Consider the following 15395-nt stretch of genomic DNA (forward strand, 5'->3'; position numbering starts at 1 on the left):
AGTTTTTTAGTATCAACTGGGATTAGTACACTTGTTGCAAGAGCCTCTTTATCTGTTGCATCATATTTAGCTTTATCCTGTGGAGAATCGTCTTTTTTCGGAGTCATTTTGTTCATTGCAATGTCTTCATGTTTCTTTTGTGGTGGAACATCTTTTACTGGAGACATTTTGTCCGCTTCAACATTTATAGTTCCTTTCTGTGGTGAATGCTCAGTAGAGGGTTGAACTTTTATGGATTTATCAAATTCAATTTGTTCAATTTGTACGGTTCTATCGTCAATTGGAAGTTCACTTACGGGAGACTTTTGGTCAGTTTCAGTATCATCAGGTTCTCTTTTTAGTGAATCTTTTATAACGATTTGATCAAGTTTTTTAGTATCAACTGGGATTACCACACTTGTTGCAAGAGCCTCTTTATCCGTTGCATCATATTTAGCCTTTTCCTGTGGTGAAACATCTTTTTCCGGAGTCAGTTTGTTCATTGCAACGTCTTCATGTTTCTTTTGTGGTGGAACATCTTTTACTGGAGACATTTTGTCCGTTTCAACATTTATAGTTCCTTCCTGTGGTGAATGCTCAGTAAAGAGTTCCTCCTTTGTGGATTTATCGAGTTCAGTTTGTTCAATTTGTGCAGTTCTATCGTCAATTGAAAGTTCACTTAGGGGCGACATTTGGTCAGCCTCAGTATGATCAGGTTTTTTTTCTAGTGAATCTTTGTCAACGGTTTTATTAAGTTTTTCAGAATCAACAGGAATTGGCACACATGTTTCATGATCATCTTTGTGCGCTGTATCATCTTTAGCTTTTTTCTGTGGTAGAACATCTCTGACCGAAATCATTTTGTCCTTTGCAACATATTTAGGTTCTTTCTGTGGTGGCACACTTTTTTCAGATAGCATTATGTCAGTTGCATCCGTAATGGGTTGCTCTTTTTTGGATTCATCAGATTTAATATGTTTAATATGTACAGTTTTGTCATCAATTGGCAGATCACTTACGGGAGACGTTTGGTCAGTTTCAGTATCATCAGGTTCTCTTTTTAGTGAATCTTTTCTAACGATTTGATCCAGTTTTTTGGTATCAACTGGAATTAGCACACTTGTTGCAAGAGCCTCTTTATCCGTTGCATCATATTTAGCATTTTCCTGTGGTGAAACATCTTTTTTCAGAGTCATTTTGTCCATTGCAATGTCTTCATGTTTTTTTTGTGGTGGAACATCTTTTACTGAAGACATTTTGTCCGTTTCAACATCCATAGTTCCTTTCTGTGCTGAATGCTCAGTAGAGGGTTGATCTTTTGTGGATTTATCAAATCCAATTTGTTCAATTTGTACGGTTCCATCGTCAATTGGGAGTTCACTTAGGGGCGACATTTGGTCAGTATCAGTATGATCAGGTTCTCTTTTTAGTGAATCTTTCCTAACGATTTGATCAAGTTTTTTAGTATCAACTAGGTTTAGCACACTTGTTGCAAGAGCATCTTCATACGGAGTAATTTTGTCCATTGCAACATCTTTATGTTCTTTTTGTGGTGGCACACTCTTTTCAGGTGGCATTATTCCAAATGCTTCCGTAGAGGGTTGCTCTTTTGTGGATTCATCAAATTTAATATGTTTAACATGTACAGTTTTGTCATTAATTGGCAGTTTATTTACGGGAGACGTTTGGTCAGTTTCAGTATCATCAGGTTCTTTTTCTAGTGAATCTTTTCTAACGATTTGATCAGGTTTTTTAGTATCAACTGGGATATGCACATTTGCTGCAAGATCCTCTTTATCCGTTGCATCATATTTAGCTTCTTCCTTTGGTGAAACATCTTTTTCCGAAGCCATTTTGACCATTGCAATATTTTCATGTTTTGTCTGTGGTGGAATATCTTTTGCTGGAGCCCTTTTGTCCGTTTCAACATCTGTAGTTCCTTTGTGTGGTGAATGCTCAGTAGATGGTTGCTCTATTGTGGAATTGTCAAGTTCAATTTGTTTAATTTTCACAGTTTTATCATTAATTGGAAGTTCACTTACGGGAGACATATTGTATGTCTCAGTATGATCAGGTTTCTTTTCTATTGAATCTTTGTCAACGGTTTCGTTAAGTTTTTCAGAATCAACAGAGATTGGCGTACTTGTAACAAGATAATCTTTGTGCGTTGTATCATTTTTAGTTTTTTCCTGTGGTGGAACATTTACCGGAGCCATTTTGTCCGTTGCAACATCTTTATGTTCTTTCTCTGATGGCACACTCTTTTCAGGTAGCATTATGTCAAATGCATCCGTAGAGGCTTGCTCTTTGGTGGATTCATCAAATTTAATATGTTTAATATGTACAGTTTTGTCATCAATTGTCAGTTCACTTACGGGAGACATTTGGTCAGTCTTAGTATTATCAAGTTTTATTTCTAGTGAATCCTTTTCCACGGTCTCATTAAATTTTTGAGAATCAACAGGGATTGTCTTACTTGTTTCAGAAGCTTCTTTATCCGTTTTATCATATTTAGCTTCATCCTGTGGTGAAACATCCTTTTCCGGAGGAGTTATTTTATCCGTTGCAATATATTTTTGTTTTTTCTGTGGTGGAACATCTTTTACTGGAGCCATTTTGACCGTTTCACCATCTATAGATTCGTTCTGTGGTGAATGCTCAGTAGAAATTTGCTCTATTGTGGATTCTTCAAGTTTAATATGTTTGATGGCTATAGTTTTGTTATCAATGTGGGGTTCCATTACGGGATACATTTGGTCAGTTTCAGTATAACTAGTTTCTTTACCTAGTAAATCTTTTTCAACGGTTTTATCAAGGTTGTGAGAATCAAGAAGAATTGTCCCACTTGTTACGACAGCCTCTTTGTAGTCCGTTGCATCATCTTTAACTGCTTCATGTGACGTAACATCTTTCACTGAAACCATTTTGTCCTTTGCAACATCTTTAGGTTCCTTCTGTGGTGGCACACTTTTTTCAGATAGAATTTTGTCAGTCCGATCCGTAGAGAGTTGCTCTTTTGTGAATTCATCAAATTTAATATGTTTAATATGTATAGTTTTGTAATCAATTGGCAGTTCACTTACGGGAGACGTTTGGTCAGTTTCAGTATCATCAGGTTCTCTTTTTAGTGAATCTTTTCGAACGATTTGATCAAGTTTTTTAGTATCAACTGGGATTAGCACACTTGTTGCAAGAGCATCTTTATCCGTTGCATCATATTTAGCTTTTTCAAGTGGCGAAACATCTTTTTCCGGAGTCATTTTGTCCTTTGCAATATCTTTATGTTTTTTCTGTGGTGGCTCATCTTTTACTTGGCCGACTTGTTCACTTTCAGTATTATCAGGTTGTCTTTCTTTTGAATCTTTTCCTACTGTTTGATCAAGTTTTAATTCAACATGGAATGGCACATTTGTTACAGAAGTCACTTTGTCTCTTGCAAGTTCTTCAAATTCTTTCTGTGGTGAGTGTTCGTTTGAGCATTGCTCAAGTGGTTCAGACAGTAAATTGTTTATATCTAATTTCTCAGAATCTGACGAAGCATCCTTATCTATTATAGAAGGCATTTTGTAAGTGTCAGCGCTTTCAGCTTCTTCTTCTTCTTCTTCTTCAGCTAATAAATCATTATCGTCTTTCTCAGCTTTAATTTTGAATATAACATGCTTAACGATTGGGCTCTCTTTTGTGGATGCATCAACTTTAATATGTACTGTTTCGTCAACAATCAGCAGTTTCCTTACGGCAGACGGTTGATCAGTTTCAGTATCATCAGATTCCTTTTGTAGTGAATCCTTTTCAACGGTTTCATAAAGTTTTTCATAATCAACAGGGATTGTTGTACTTGTCACAAGAGCTACTTTGTCCGTTGCATCATCTCCAGCTTCTTTCTGTGGTGAAACATCTTTTTCCGGTGCCTTTTTGTCTTTTGTAACATCTTTATATTCTTTCTGTGGTGAAATATTTTCCGGAGCCGTTTTGTCCGTTGCAACATCTTTAGGTTGCTTCTGTGGTGAAACAAATTTTTCTTGAGTCGTTATGTTAGTTGCATCATATTTTGCGTCTTTCTGTGTTGAATGTTCGATAGAAAATTTCTTTTTTATGGATTCATCAAGTTTAATATGAACAGTTTTGTCATATATTGGCAGTTCACTTACGGGAAACGTATGGTCAGTTTCTGTTTCATCAGGTTTCCTTGTTAGTGAACCTTTTACAACGGCGACATTAAGTTCTTGAGCGTCATCAGGGATTGTCACACTTGATATAAGAGCCACTTTGTCTGTTGCATCATCTTTAGCTTCTTTCACAGGGGCCGTTATGTCAGTTACATCATATTTTGTGTCTTCCTGTAGTGAATGTTCGGAAGAGGGTTGCTCTTCTGTGGATTCATCAAGTTCAGTATGTGCAGTTTCATCACTAATTGGCAGTTCACTTACAGGAGGCATTTGGTGAATGTCAGTACCATCAGATTGCCTTTCTTTTAAATCCTTTTCAACGTTTTGATTGAATTTTTTAGAGTCACTAGAGATTGACACACTTATTTCAAGATCCTCTTTGTTTGTTCCATCATCTTTAGCTTCTTTCTGTAATTCAGCATTATTTACTGGAGCCATTTTGATCGTGGCAACATCTTTATGTTCTTTCTGTGGTGGCACCCTTTTTACAGGTGGCATTATGTCAGTTGCGCCATCTTTAGCGTCTTTCTGTGGGGAAAGTTTGGTAGAGGGTTGCTCTAGATGGGGAAGTTTCTCAGACAATAAGGCTTATCTGCTTTAGGAGCCATTTCATAAGCTACCTTACCGACAGTTTCTTTATGCGGGGTATCTTTTAATGGGGATTGCTCGTGACGTGGACGCTCCTTTGGTGATGAATCATTCATTAAGACGTGCTTATCGATTGCACTCTCTTTTGTTGATTCATTAAGTTTAATATGTTTAATGTGTACAATTTTGTCAGCAATTGGAAGCTTACTTACCGGAGCAGTTTGGTGAATTTCATTATTATCAGATTGCCTTTCTATTGAGTCTTTTTTAACGGTTGGATCAAGATTTTCAGTACCAACAGATACCGGCACAACTTGTATTTTTGCTATACGATATTTTATGTTCGATGAATCAACGTCATCAAATTTAATGCCTTTTTTAAATTCATTGAGTTCAATATCTTTATCATCTTTAGTTTTTGTCAGTGTGGATTCTCTTATATGGAGTCTCTCTACATCTGGATGATGTTTAAGCATCAAATCACTTTCAAGGGGCTTTTCTGCTTCTGTTGTTGATAAAATGTTTTCAGAATTTTTAATGAGTCTGGATTCATTAAGTTGAATATGTTGAGTAATACCTATAATGCGTAGTTTTCTAGTAGTGTTCATTTTATCAAATTCATCATCTTCAGATTCCATCTGCAAGGAATATTTTGCAGATGGTTGCTCAGAATGCCATAGCCCCTTTGGCGATGAAGCATTTTCACCCGTATTATCAGTTTTTGTATTCAACACAATATCCTCGTTAGATGTATTATCTGTTTTGTATACGACAATTTTGTTGCGAGCAAATTCAGGTGGAACGGATTTGTGCACGTGTAATGGTGCGACAAGTTGAAGATCTTTACCATCAGCTGCAGTTTCCCTACTTTCTATAGAATAATCTTTCTGTTGAGACTTTTCTGCTAGTGATTGCTCCAGGTTTGCATTAGCAATTAATTTGACATATTTTTCACAAGATCCATTTTGTCACTAACATCAGTTAGAGCTTCATTTTGCTCCAAGTTAGGAAGCGATGCATTAGTTTTAAATAAAATATCTTCTTCTATTTTCCGTAGAACGTTCTTGTCAAGCGATAAATCATTTTCGCCCAACTTATCAACTTCTGTATCTGATAACATATTCTTATTAATATTGAAATCTTTTCCAAATTCACATGTATTTTGTATCATTTCTGATAATTTTTCTTCTAAAGTTTTTGATGGTTTTATTTCATATTTAGATGCGAGTGGAACCGATTGACTAACTTCTAATGACATATTTATTGCAACTGGTTCAATATGCTCAGTATCATCTATAATTTGCTCTGGTGTTTGTTCGTGCATTGGAAACTTTAATTTGGAAAGTGTATGAAGAACTTTTGTTATTTTGCCATCGTCAAATACAATTGGTACGTTGTCCTTATTCAAAATATCATGTTCTTTAATCATCTGATCATTTTCATCTAATGGAGGGGCACTAGGAATTATTATATTTTTCTCACTTATTTCTAAAGATTTCAATAACCTTACATTATTTTCAAGCGATACGTCTTCTTGTCTATTATCAAAAATATCATGACCATCACTATTTATTGTCTCTCTTACATTATGACTACTATCCCTATCTTCCAGAAATTTAATTGACTCACCAAATTTTGTGCTAAACTATAATTACCATGTACTTCTATTTCTTTATCAAAACTATCTAATTTATGTTCAATTTTTTTGCTAAAGGGGAGATTTTGCGTTATTGCTATTTCATCGCTGCTCTTAAAGCTATTATCAGAATTTGCAGTCATAATTTTCTGTTCGCTATATAAAAAATTTGAAGGCACTTTATCTTCATCACTTTTACTGTTTGAAATTTTCTTCTCACTGTAAATATCATTTTCAAATCTATTTTTGGAAATAATCTTATCATCGATGCTATTTTCGTTTTTATTGCTCATTTCAAAGTCGAGTTCTGGAAGCAGTAAAGATGGTTCATCATTTTTTTCGAGATGTTCTACCATAATTTGTTCATTTTCTACAGTTTTTTCTTCTCTAGGTTTTTCAACTATTACCTTTTTTATGAGTACTTCAACAACAGGTTCTTGTTGTTCTTCAGCTTCATTGGCTAATGCATCAACTTATTGATTATACTCTGCAGTAAAACTTCTTTTTCGGTTGGTGGTTGTATTATTTGAGACTCAATATCATATAGTGGTGAGTCCCTACTTTGTTTAGTTTCATCGGTTACGGACATGCGTTTATTTTCATTTTCAGCTTCTAGGAAATTTTTTATTTCAATATTGATCAAATTATCATTTTCTGATACATTTAATGGGGATGTGCATATACGTTTTTGTAATTCTGCAATCCTTGGACTCACATGTCTTGTATGCGTTGATATGTGTACAGATTTTGATGAACATCGCTCTTCAATATTTTCATTCTTTTTATTTGCAGATTCGCTATTAATAGGTATATAGGTTTCAGTTTTTTTTTTCAACGCTTATTCCAGTAGGATGTGGTGCTTCAGAATCGATATCGCAGTCTTTCTTCTTTGTTTTCTGGGAATTATTTTCAATTATTTCTATTATCGCTTTTACATCGCCAGTTGCTGGCTGCTGCGGTACGATTTGCGAATCTTCACACACTGCAATTTCTTCAGATCTTATGGGACTGATGGAAGCATCTTTAGTATCAACCTGGTCAGTGCTTGTTGCCATCTCGGAAGTGTTAAAAGATGTTGAATTATCGTCAAACTCTACGGACTCGTTCCGGTATCTGTAAACTGTGTGGTTGTACCGTGTTCTTCCTCTAATAAACCCAACTCAGTATTATTCATATCTATATCGTCAGCTTGTATTGGACTTAAACCTGCATCTGTTAATTCACCCTCTTCTATATCTGCATCAATTGCTGTGTCTGGCATTGAAATTAAAGCTATAGATTTGCCTGCATATTGTTTAATGGCGCTTTTTGGAGTATCAGTTGATTCTCTTGAGCAGAAGCAAAACCTGTGTCTGTTTGTTGGAGTGAAATACTACGATCTGTGTTTTGCACCTCCGAATAAGTCGATTCTGATGTGCATTTCATTTGAATAAATCTTTTATTAATCAATGTTGATACCACAAAATCATTATTGCTTGTTTTGTTTTTATCTATGGTTGTTGAAATGTAGTTATTTTCTGATTCATTTGATTTTGATATATTTTTTCCCCATCACATCTTGTATTTTCAATCGACAAGTGTCAACAGATATAATCCGTTTGAGAGCAGCGTGTAATAGTAGATTATATTATGTTAGCTCAAATGGTGATTCTTTCTTAAAAACCACAGATTACAAGAGGTTGTCGCCCTTACGTATAGATGTGTCTATGACTTGTCCAAGACTGTTGTCGAGTTGTTCAATACGGTTTGGTTCAAAATATTTTAAGGATATTTCAATTTATTCTGCTGCTTTATAAATATTTATATTTCTTCAAGAATGATGTAACTTTAAATGCTGATTTTGCTGGATATTAAGAGCCATTCATATTTATGAGAAAAGCGTTTGCACTGATGATTGGTGTCATCAAACGCTATCTGATGTGAATGGTATTTAATACATAAGAATTTCGCAATGCATGAGTAGTGTAAATCAAATGAGTGCAAAAATTGTTCTCGCAAGTACGTTTACATATTTATAGTATAATTTTTAATATATATATAGATATAGACTATATATATAGACTTAAGTTTTGTAAATTTATACGTTCGAAGTCATGCTGTAATTGTCCAAACTCACCTTATTTATATATCTGCGCTTTTCCGGACAATACTCTCTGAAAATTTGCTGACGATATGTTTTGCAACTAGTTTATAATTATTCATAATAAGGTTTTATAAGTTCCAAAACATTTCATCTTTGCATGCACATAGTTTTCATACATATGACTACAATATATTGTATTGAATATTTGAAATTTATTATTCACTTATGCATTACGATTCACTTAAATTATTTGTGATATGCACTCACAATATAAAATATTTAAATCGCACTGTGTGAAAATCGTGTGTTGTGTAGTTTGTATGTTTCATAGAAAATTATTTCTCAATTTACTACATAAATAAAATAGTTACTTGTTTTCGCAACCTACAATAGCTATTGTATTGATTATTTATTGATTACACTTGTATGGATTCTTTTAAGCATACTTTACAATGATCGATAACTGAAATTTTTAATGAAATGCGGATACTGGGTACAATTTTACCCTCTAGCAAAATATCATTACATAATATAGCTTGAGTCCATGTAAAAAATGAAAAAAGCAGATAGTGCCAGAATAAAAATATTGACATTGTTTTCCTATAAGCTACAATTACACACGAATGCCAAATATATCATTTCAATAACCTCGTCAGGTTTTACAACGATTAGCCTGAATTTTTCAATAAGTTTGTAATAAAGGAATAAATAATTTTATTTATTATATTATTATTTATTATTTAATTTATTGATTAATAAAGTAATTAATTTTATCTTTGACATTTTTCATTAAATAGCTGTAAATTGATAAATAATATTATTGCCTAATGAACGATGTTTTTGAAATGAAATTTATGCATTTACCTATTAATAATTTCTTATGCATATTTAAAGTTATTAAGCGTTATATGATGATATCCGATAGGATCATAGAAATTAAATATATCAATATTAATCCGTTAGATATGCAACTTTATTATATACCTTATTTTACCTTGCGGTTTATAAAAGTATATTGAAAACACTTTATTAATTTATCTTTCTATTGGGTAAGGTTGCTTAAGTCGTACCCTCAAAGGAAATAACGCTATTATACTTAGTGCAATTGAAGTGAAAAAGATTCTTTAAAATTTATTAAATATTGTTTTAGTTAGCCGAAATTACCGAAATTGTAATTTTTCAATTAATTAAGTATATTTACGTTTTGTACCATTAAGGCGTAGTCGTACCATCTGTAGTATTTGTTAAGTAATGTTATTTTTTCATTATTTTTTCGATTTATCATAAAAAGTTTAGAACGCATTCTATAATTCGATGCGATTAAGGAATTTTGTTGAAGGTACGACATAAGCAGCAAGGTCTTCGATGATTGAAATGACATAACCTAAACAAATCAACCATTTAAATATGCCTAAATGATTATTGAATTAGTCATATAAATGAATATTAGTAAGAAAAAAATGCTAGGATGGTATTCTTGCTATAATGCACTCACGATTGCGCCAAAAATTTTAGAAAGGACTTTACAAAAATATTATTAACTTCCGGTAGGGTAAGTTATATTAATCGCAAAAAAATCAAAAATGAAATTTTTTGCATATCATCACGTTTCTGAACATTTTGGCATACCTCAGAAAAAATGAATGTATGTGTATATTGTATTTTGTTCAGGAAATTGGACTGTTACTTAAGATTTAGTACCAATAAGCACAAAATATTTTTTTTTAAATTTTTCAAAAACATTTTTTTTTCTAAATTCTCAATTTTTAATTTTTTTTTAGTTCTCGAGTTTTTTTTAAAATTCAATTTTTTCAAAATTAAAAAAAAAGGTTATAAAATTGAAAATATAATGTGTTCAAAATTCTAAAAAAATATAAAAAAAAAATAGTTTAAAAAAAAACTCGAAATTTTCAAAACTACAATTTTTTTTTTCCAAATTCTCAAAAAACTTCTGTACACATTTCTGAATGAAATGTATATACACATACATATTTACGATATGCCTTTTATCTTGATGAATATTATATATAGTTCTTTGAAATATGAGAGTCCTACTCGTATGATGAATCATTCAAATAAGTGTTCAGTACCTTTCGTCGCTTTATATTGCGCCTAAAGCTTTTATATTGCGTCTATGTACAGCATTAATAACTAATATATTTGAAACTAATTCTAATAATTTTTTTAAACATTGATAAATATTTATTGATTTTTGATTATTTTTGTTTTTCGAACGTTTATTACGGTGCGGGAAGTTCCGCATTTGCATTAAGGCACGATGCTATTCACCACTAGTTTTTATTATGTATTTCACAAAGTCGTTCAGCATTCCAATATAAAGTTTGCTTACTCAACTAAATAGTTCTATTTAACGGTAGCAATGATGTAATTTATTTATTAGACTTAGGCAGTGGGTACGTCTTAAGCACCTTACTCTACAACCTTGTACAATTAGTTACCTATGTCAAACTGTTTCTTTAATTTTGAATTTTTGAATCACTATATGTAAAGTACTGATATTTAACAATTCAGTTTATTGTTTTCCAATAACAGCATGAGTTTGAGACGTTACAAGAAAAAATGAACGAATCAATTTTTTATATTATCACTCACCGGTGATTTGTCCTTTAACATCTTTGATATACTGTTATGCATGTAAAACACACGCACCTTGCATGTAATCAGTACTTGATATAAATCCAACGATGTACGAAGATTTTACCTTTACCAATTATAATGCAAAAAAAATCGAATAAAGCGCATTGATTACTAATCAAACATTAACAATAAAACCTAAAATATTTCCTACTGCTTGGGCCAATTTTAAAAAAGCTTTGTCGGTTAAAAATATGAATATGTGCGCTCTAGCGTGTTTCCTTAATTTGAAAAATGTCATACAGTATTTTTTGTAACATGCTATTGTGATTTTTATATGAACCGTGTTTTATATTTTATAGTAAACCACGCAAATGATCAATAAATTTCCGGATGATCAAATAAAATGCATTAGGTGCGAATATTATAGACGTTTCCATCATTTTAATGCAATTAAAATAAGTTATCATAGTCCATAGAGATTGTTCTGTTTGCTCTCAAACTTATAGATCAATAGCACTACATTAAATGTTGGAAACGAGTATTATTTTTGTGATATAATTTAAAAAACAAATCATATATTTTATTTAATTATATTTTTGTAAAACACGCTACAGCATAATAATATTATGTATTATCTTACAATGCAGGTAGCAAAATAGCTTTGTGATTGCAGCGATGATAGCAACTAAAGATAAATATTATATTAATAAAAATTATTGTTTAAAGCAAATGACATTTTGTAATGGCGTTAATATTTGAAATTTAGAACTGTTAGAACATATGTGGGATATTGTTGTTTATACGTTGTTATTAGTCTTGAAGGACAATGGACATAGACATATCTATTTCAGGCGTGTAACGTAATGGGGCTTTAAGAAAAATTCTACACTTTGTTGATAATATAAAGAAATGGCTGACAATATTATTCATATTGAATTATTGAATAAGAAACACATTCATACACAATCATAATTTTTCATTCACTAAAAGACTAGGTTTGTTGGTTTGTGTTTCATTTTCCAAGTCCAGTACAAAAAAATAAGTTTATATTTAGATATATAGGATGCCACGATTTATATGTCAAATACACAATTCATAAATGAATCAAAATGGAGATAACAAAACTCAAATAACAATTTCATAAATATAAACACTAATAATAGAATTAAAATTTAATTGTACAATGTTTTATTTAATGTTTCTTATATCAGGATTTAAAAGAAAAACACGTTCATATAAACAAGAAAATAAAACGAATGCATTATTGTTCAAGAATTTAATATAATAATATAATTTTAAATCAGCCAGAAATTTGAAAAAGTAAATACATATATATATTATATATATATATATTATATACATATATATATACATATACGCAGGTTCTGCATATATGTATATGTATAAATAAATACGAGTCGGATACGCTCGTATATCTTTATATCATTATTTGAAAGTGAACTGATATGCTTAACTTTTCTCCAAAATACAGAGACTTGGAAGAATGTGTACGCTATGTAAAAAAATGTGTGTAAAAAATTTTTTACACAATTTTTCTCCAACTCACTGTATTGGTAATATATATAATCAATATAGTTGCTACCAAAGTATTCAAAACACAGCTATATTATTGTTATAATTTTTATAGATATTTCTAAAACTTCAAATGATTAATATTAGTGAAATATTTAACGTGTTCTTTATGCTGTTTTTGTGTATCTTTATTATCTGCAAGTGTTGTAAAGAGTGCATAGTAATCAGAAGAGAAAACAAATAAATATATTACAAATTTATTATTTATATATCAACAAATTTAAAAATGATGGTATCGTAATGCGACTTTTGTGAACTAATATTTTATCAAATATTCAATATATAGAAAAATCGGGTGAATCAAAATTTGTTGAATCAAAATTTGTTTGGTAGATGGAAATTACATGTAATTTTTTATGCAACAAAAAGAAAAATTGTATATTATCAATTCCAGCTTTTCCAAGCAAATTTTGATATTGTGTTATTGTCAATGTTTTTTTTCTATTTTTTTTATTAAACCAATAAAGTGAGTGTTGAGTTTTTGCAATATTTTTACCGATTGTATTAAAATAATAATATTTAAATTATCCTACCTTGGCCGTATGATCTTTCTGCAGTTGAGATGTGATCGCGTAGGTTGAATTCCGCAGGACTTGGTGGAGGCGTTTTACCCACTTTTGGTGAGCCAACTTCTGTCGAAATAATAAAAAAACAACACTATTTAATGGCTTTAAATGAAAAATACATATTTTTAAATTAATTATGAATATAGCTTCAATAAGTGTCAGTTTGTGTGGTATCTGTATGCGCGTGCAATGATGATTATATTACTTATATAATTGTATTCAAAAATATATAATTCTCACCATCAGCAACGTCAGCTGTCGTAATCTTGTAGGTTGTAGTCTCCAATTTTCCGAGACTTTCAGTAACTCCTTCCAACAACGCGGAATCTCTTCTCTGGTCGCTGGGTGATGTTGATCGTTTTGGGTCGTAATCTGTATAAAACAAATTGACAACATTCATTCAAAAATATTCTCATATTAACTAGTTTTGTAGAATATTATAATATATCAACCTTTTGTTTTGTCGTTATCGTCTCTACTTTTGGTGCTTTGGTATCCGTAGTTATTTCTTTAATTGTGGTGGTAACTAATATTTGTTCGGCGCGTTTTGCGGAAGTGTCGATCTTTTCTTTCTGTGCCGATAATTTTGCTTCTAAATCGCTATCAAGTGGCACAGGGATACCTGTTTTGGTTGTACTTTTAACTATTTCTATATGTTTCTCTGATGGATCAGTCTTACTAGACTCTGTTACACGAGTCGTTACTGTGGTAATGGTCGTTTTTATCGGTGCTATAGATATATGGTCTGGTTTTGTGTGTCTAGTTTTTGTGATAAAATGACATCTTCATGTTTTGATATTGTATCTTCGACTACACTATGGCGTTTAATGTCAGTTATTTCCTGGACAATCTCACTCTTCTGCGTTGATGCTGGTATTTGACGCTCAGCGGAGAGACGCTTCTCAATTTCTATTCTTCTCTCAGCAACAGTACGTTTTGAATGGCTTCTTCGTCTTCAACATCCTTTTCCTCCGCATGTACTTATCTACGCGCTCGCGCATGTTCCTTAATCGGTTATCTGAAAAGAATCGTTTGAATTTAATTTTTATAGAGAAACATCTTAGTTTTGAACGTGAAATATATTTCTGCCTTTATTTTTAAAATATGTAAAATTATAAATTTGTGGTTGTGATGTAACGATGTGTCTTTACCTTCGGGGTGGATTAATTCTTCTACAGACTCAGATGTTTTCATTATATCCGTCTCATAATATTGTCCAGGAAGTAAAGATTCTCTTCCTTCAACATTAGCGCAATGAGGAACTATATCATCTCGTCCTATTCTCCTAAGAGCTAATTCGAGGGTCATGCCTGAAAGACACATGATTTGTAATTAATTTACGTTTTTATATCAGAATAAATATCGGCATCTGGTAGATAATACCTATTGGTTTGTCTGCGGCTCGAGTTTGCCAATATGTAAGCATTGTTTGTGCTTGCTGAGCACGCGATCCGGATGCCGTTCACGAATATTTCGTATCTCCGACTCCGGAATATCAAGCTCCACAGCTAATCGCTCCCAGTCATCTGCTAACAAGTTACTCACATCGGCAACACGAAGAGAATATGGTCGGACAGCTCGACGTTGTGGAGTTGAATATGCTGACGGCTCATCAGCACTTTCCGCTGGTAGCATTATATTTAGGGCACATACCGGCTGCTGGGGTGGTTCACCCTTTGCTACACGAGGTTCACGCATAAATAGTGCGCGACCTACGGCGTCTGCGTGCGGATCTTTCACACGCACTGAGAATGGAAGACGGTTTTCGCGGAAAGCCCTTAAAATAATTAATACAATTATTTTATTGAAATTCTATTTGATATAATAATAAACACTAATTCCACAAATAGGGCAGGGCGGGGCACAAAGGTCTAATTTGGCTTTGAGCAATTATATGAGAAAACCGAACCATCTCCCGATACTGACTTCGTTAGAATCAAGGTGATGGTTAATCAAGGTTATACATCTTTTTTCCTCTACTTTTAAATATCGCTGTTAAAAATTCTTAACGTTACTGGTTTTGAGATACCGGTGGTGGACCTTTTTACCCGCCGTCCTTTAGGCCCCTCTCTACCCTAATGTGTTGAAACAAAGTTTATTATTATTCCTAACGGAATGAAAGGCGTAGCTGATCTCTGGTTTCGTAACAGGTGCTAGATTCCAGACAACTCGATGTATTGCGT

General features: G+C 32.5%; 1 protein-coding gene across 1 annotated transcript in view; it reads right to left on the reverse strand.

The window, feature by feature from the left end:
* LOC113376176 (titin homolog) overlaps positions 1 to 15395 on the reverse strand; it is a gene marked incomplete at its 3' end in the record, with an annotated part of 41030 nt that overhangs the window by 25326 nt on the left and 309 nt on the right. The window contains exons 3-6 of the mRNA XM_026616094.1: positions 14679 to 14989; positions 14364 to 14522; positions 13453 to 13584; positions 13180 to 13278 (exon numbers count right to left, since the gene is read on the reverse strand). Of these exons, the coding sequence (XP_026471879.1) occupies positions 13180 to 13278; positions 13453 to 13584; positions 14364 to 14522; positions 14679 to 14989 (701 nt within the window). The remainder of the gene's footprint in view (positions 1 to 13179; positions 13279 to 13452; positions 13585 to 14363; positions 14523 to 14678; positions 14990 to 15395) is intronic.

The sequence above is a fragment of the Ctenocephalides felis genome, unplaced genomic scaffold, assembly GCF_003426905.1.
Source record: "Ctenocephalides felis isolate EL2017-DRISC unplaced genomic scaffold, ASM342690v1 CF-g0.4_SCAFFOLD_01886, whole genome shotgun sequence".
Taxonomy (NCBI): domain Eukaryota; kingdom Metazoa; phylum Arthropoda; class Insecta; order Siphonaptera; family Pulicidae; genus Ctenocephalides; species Ctenocephalides felis.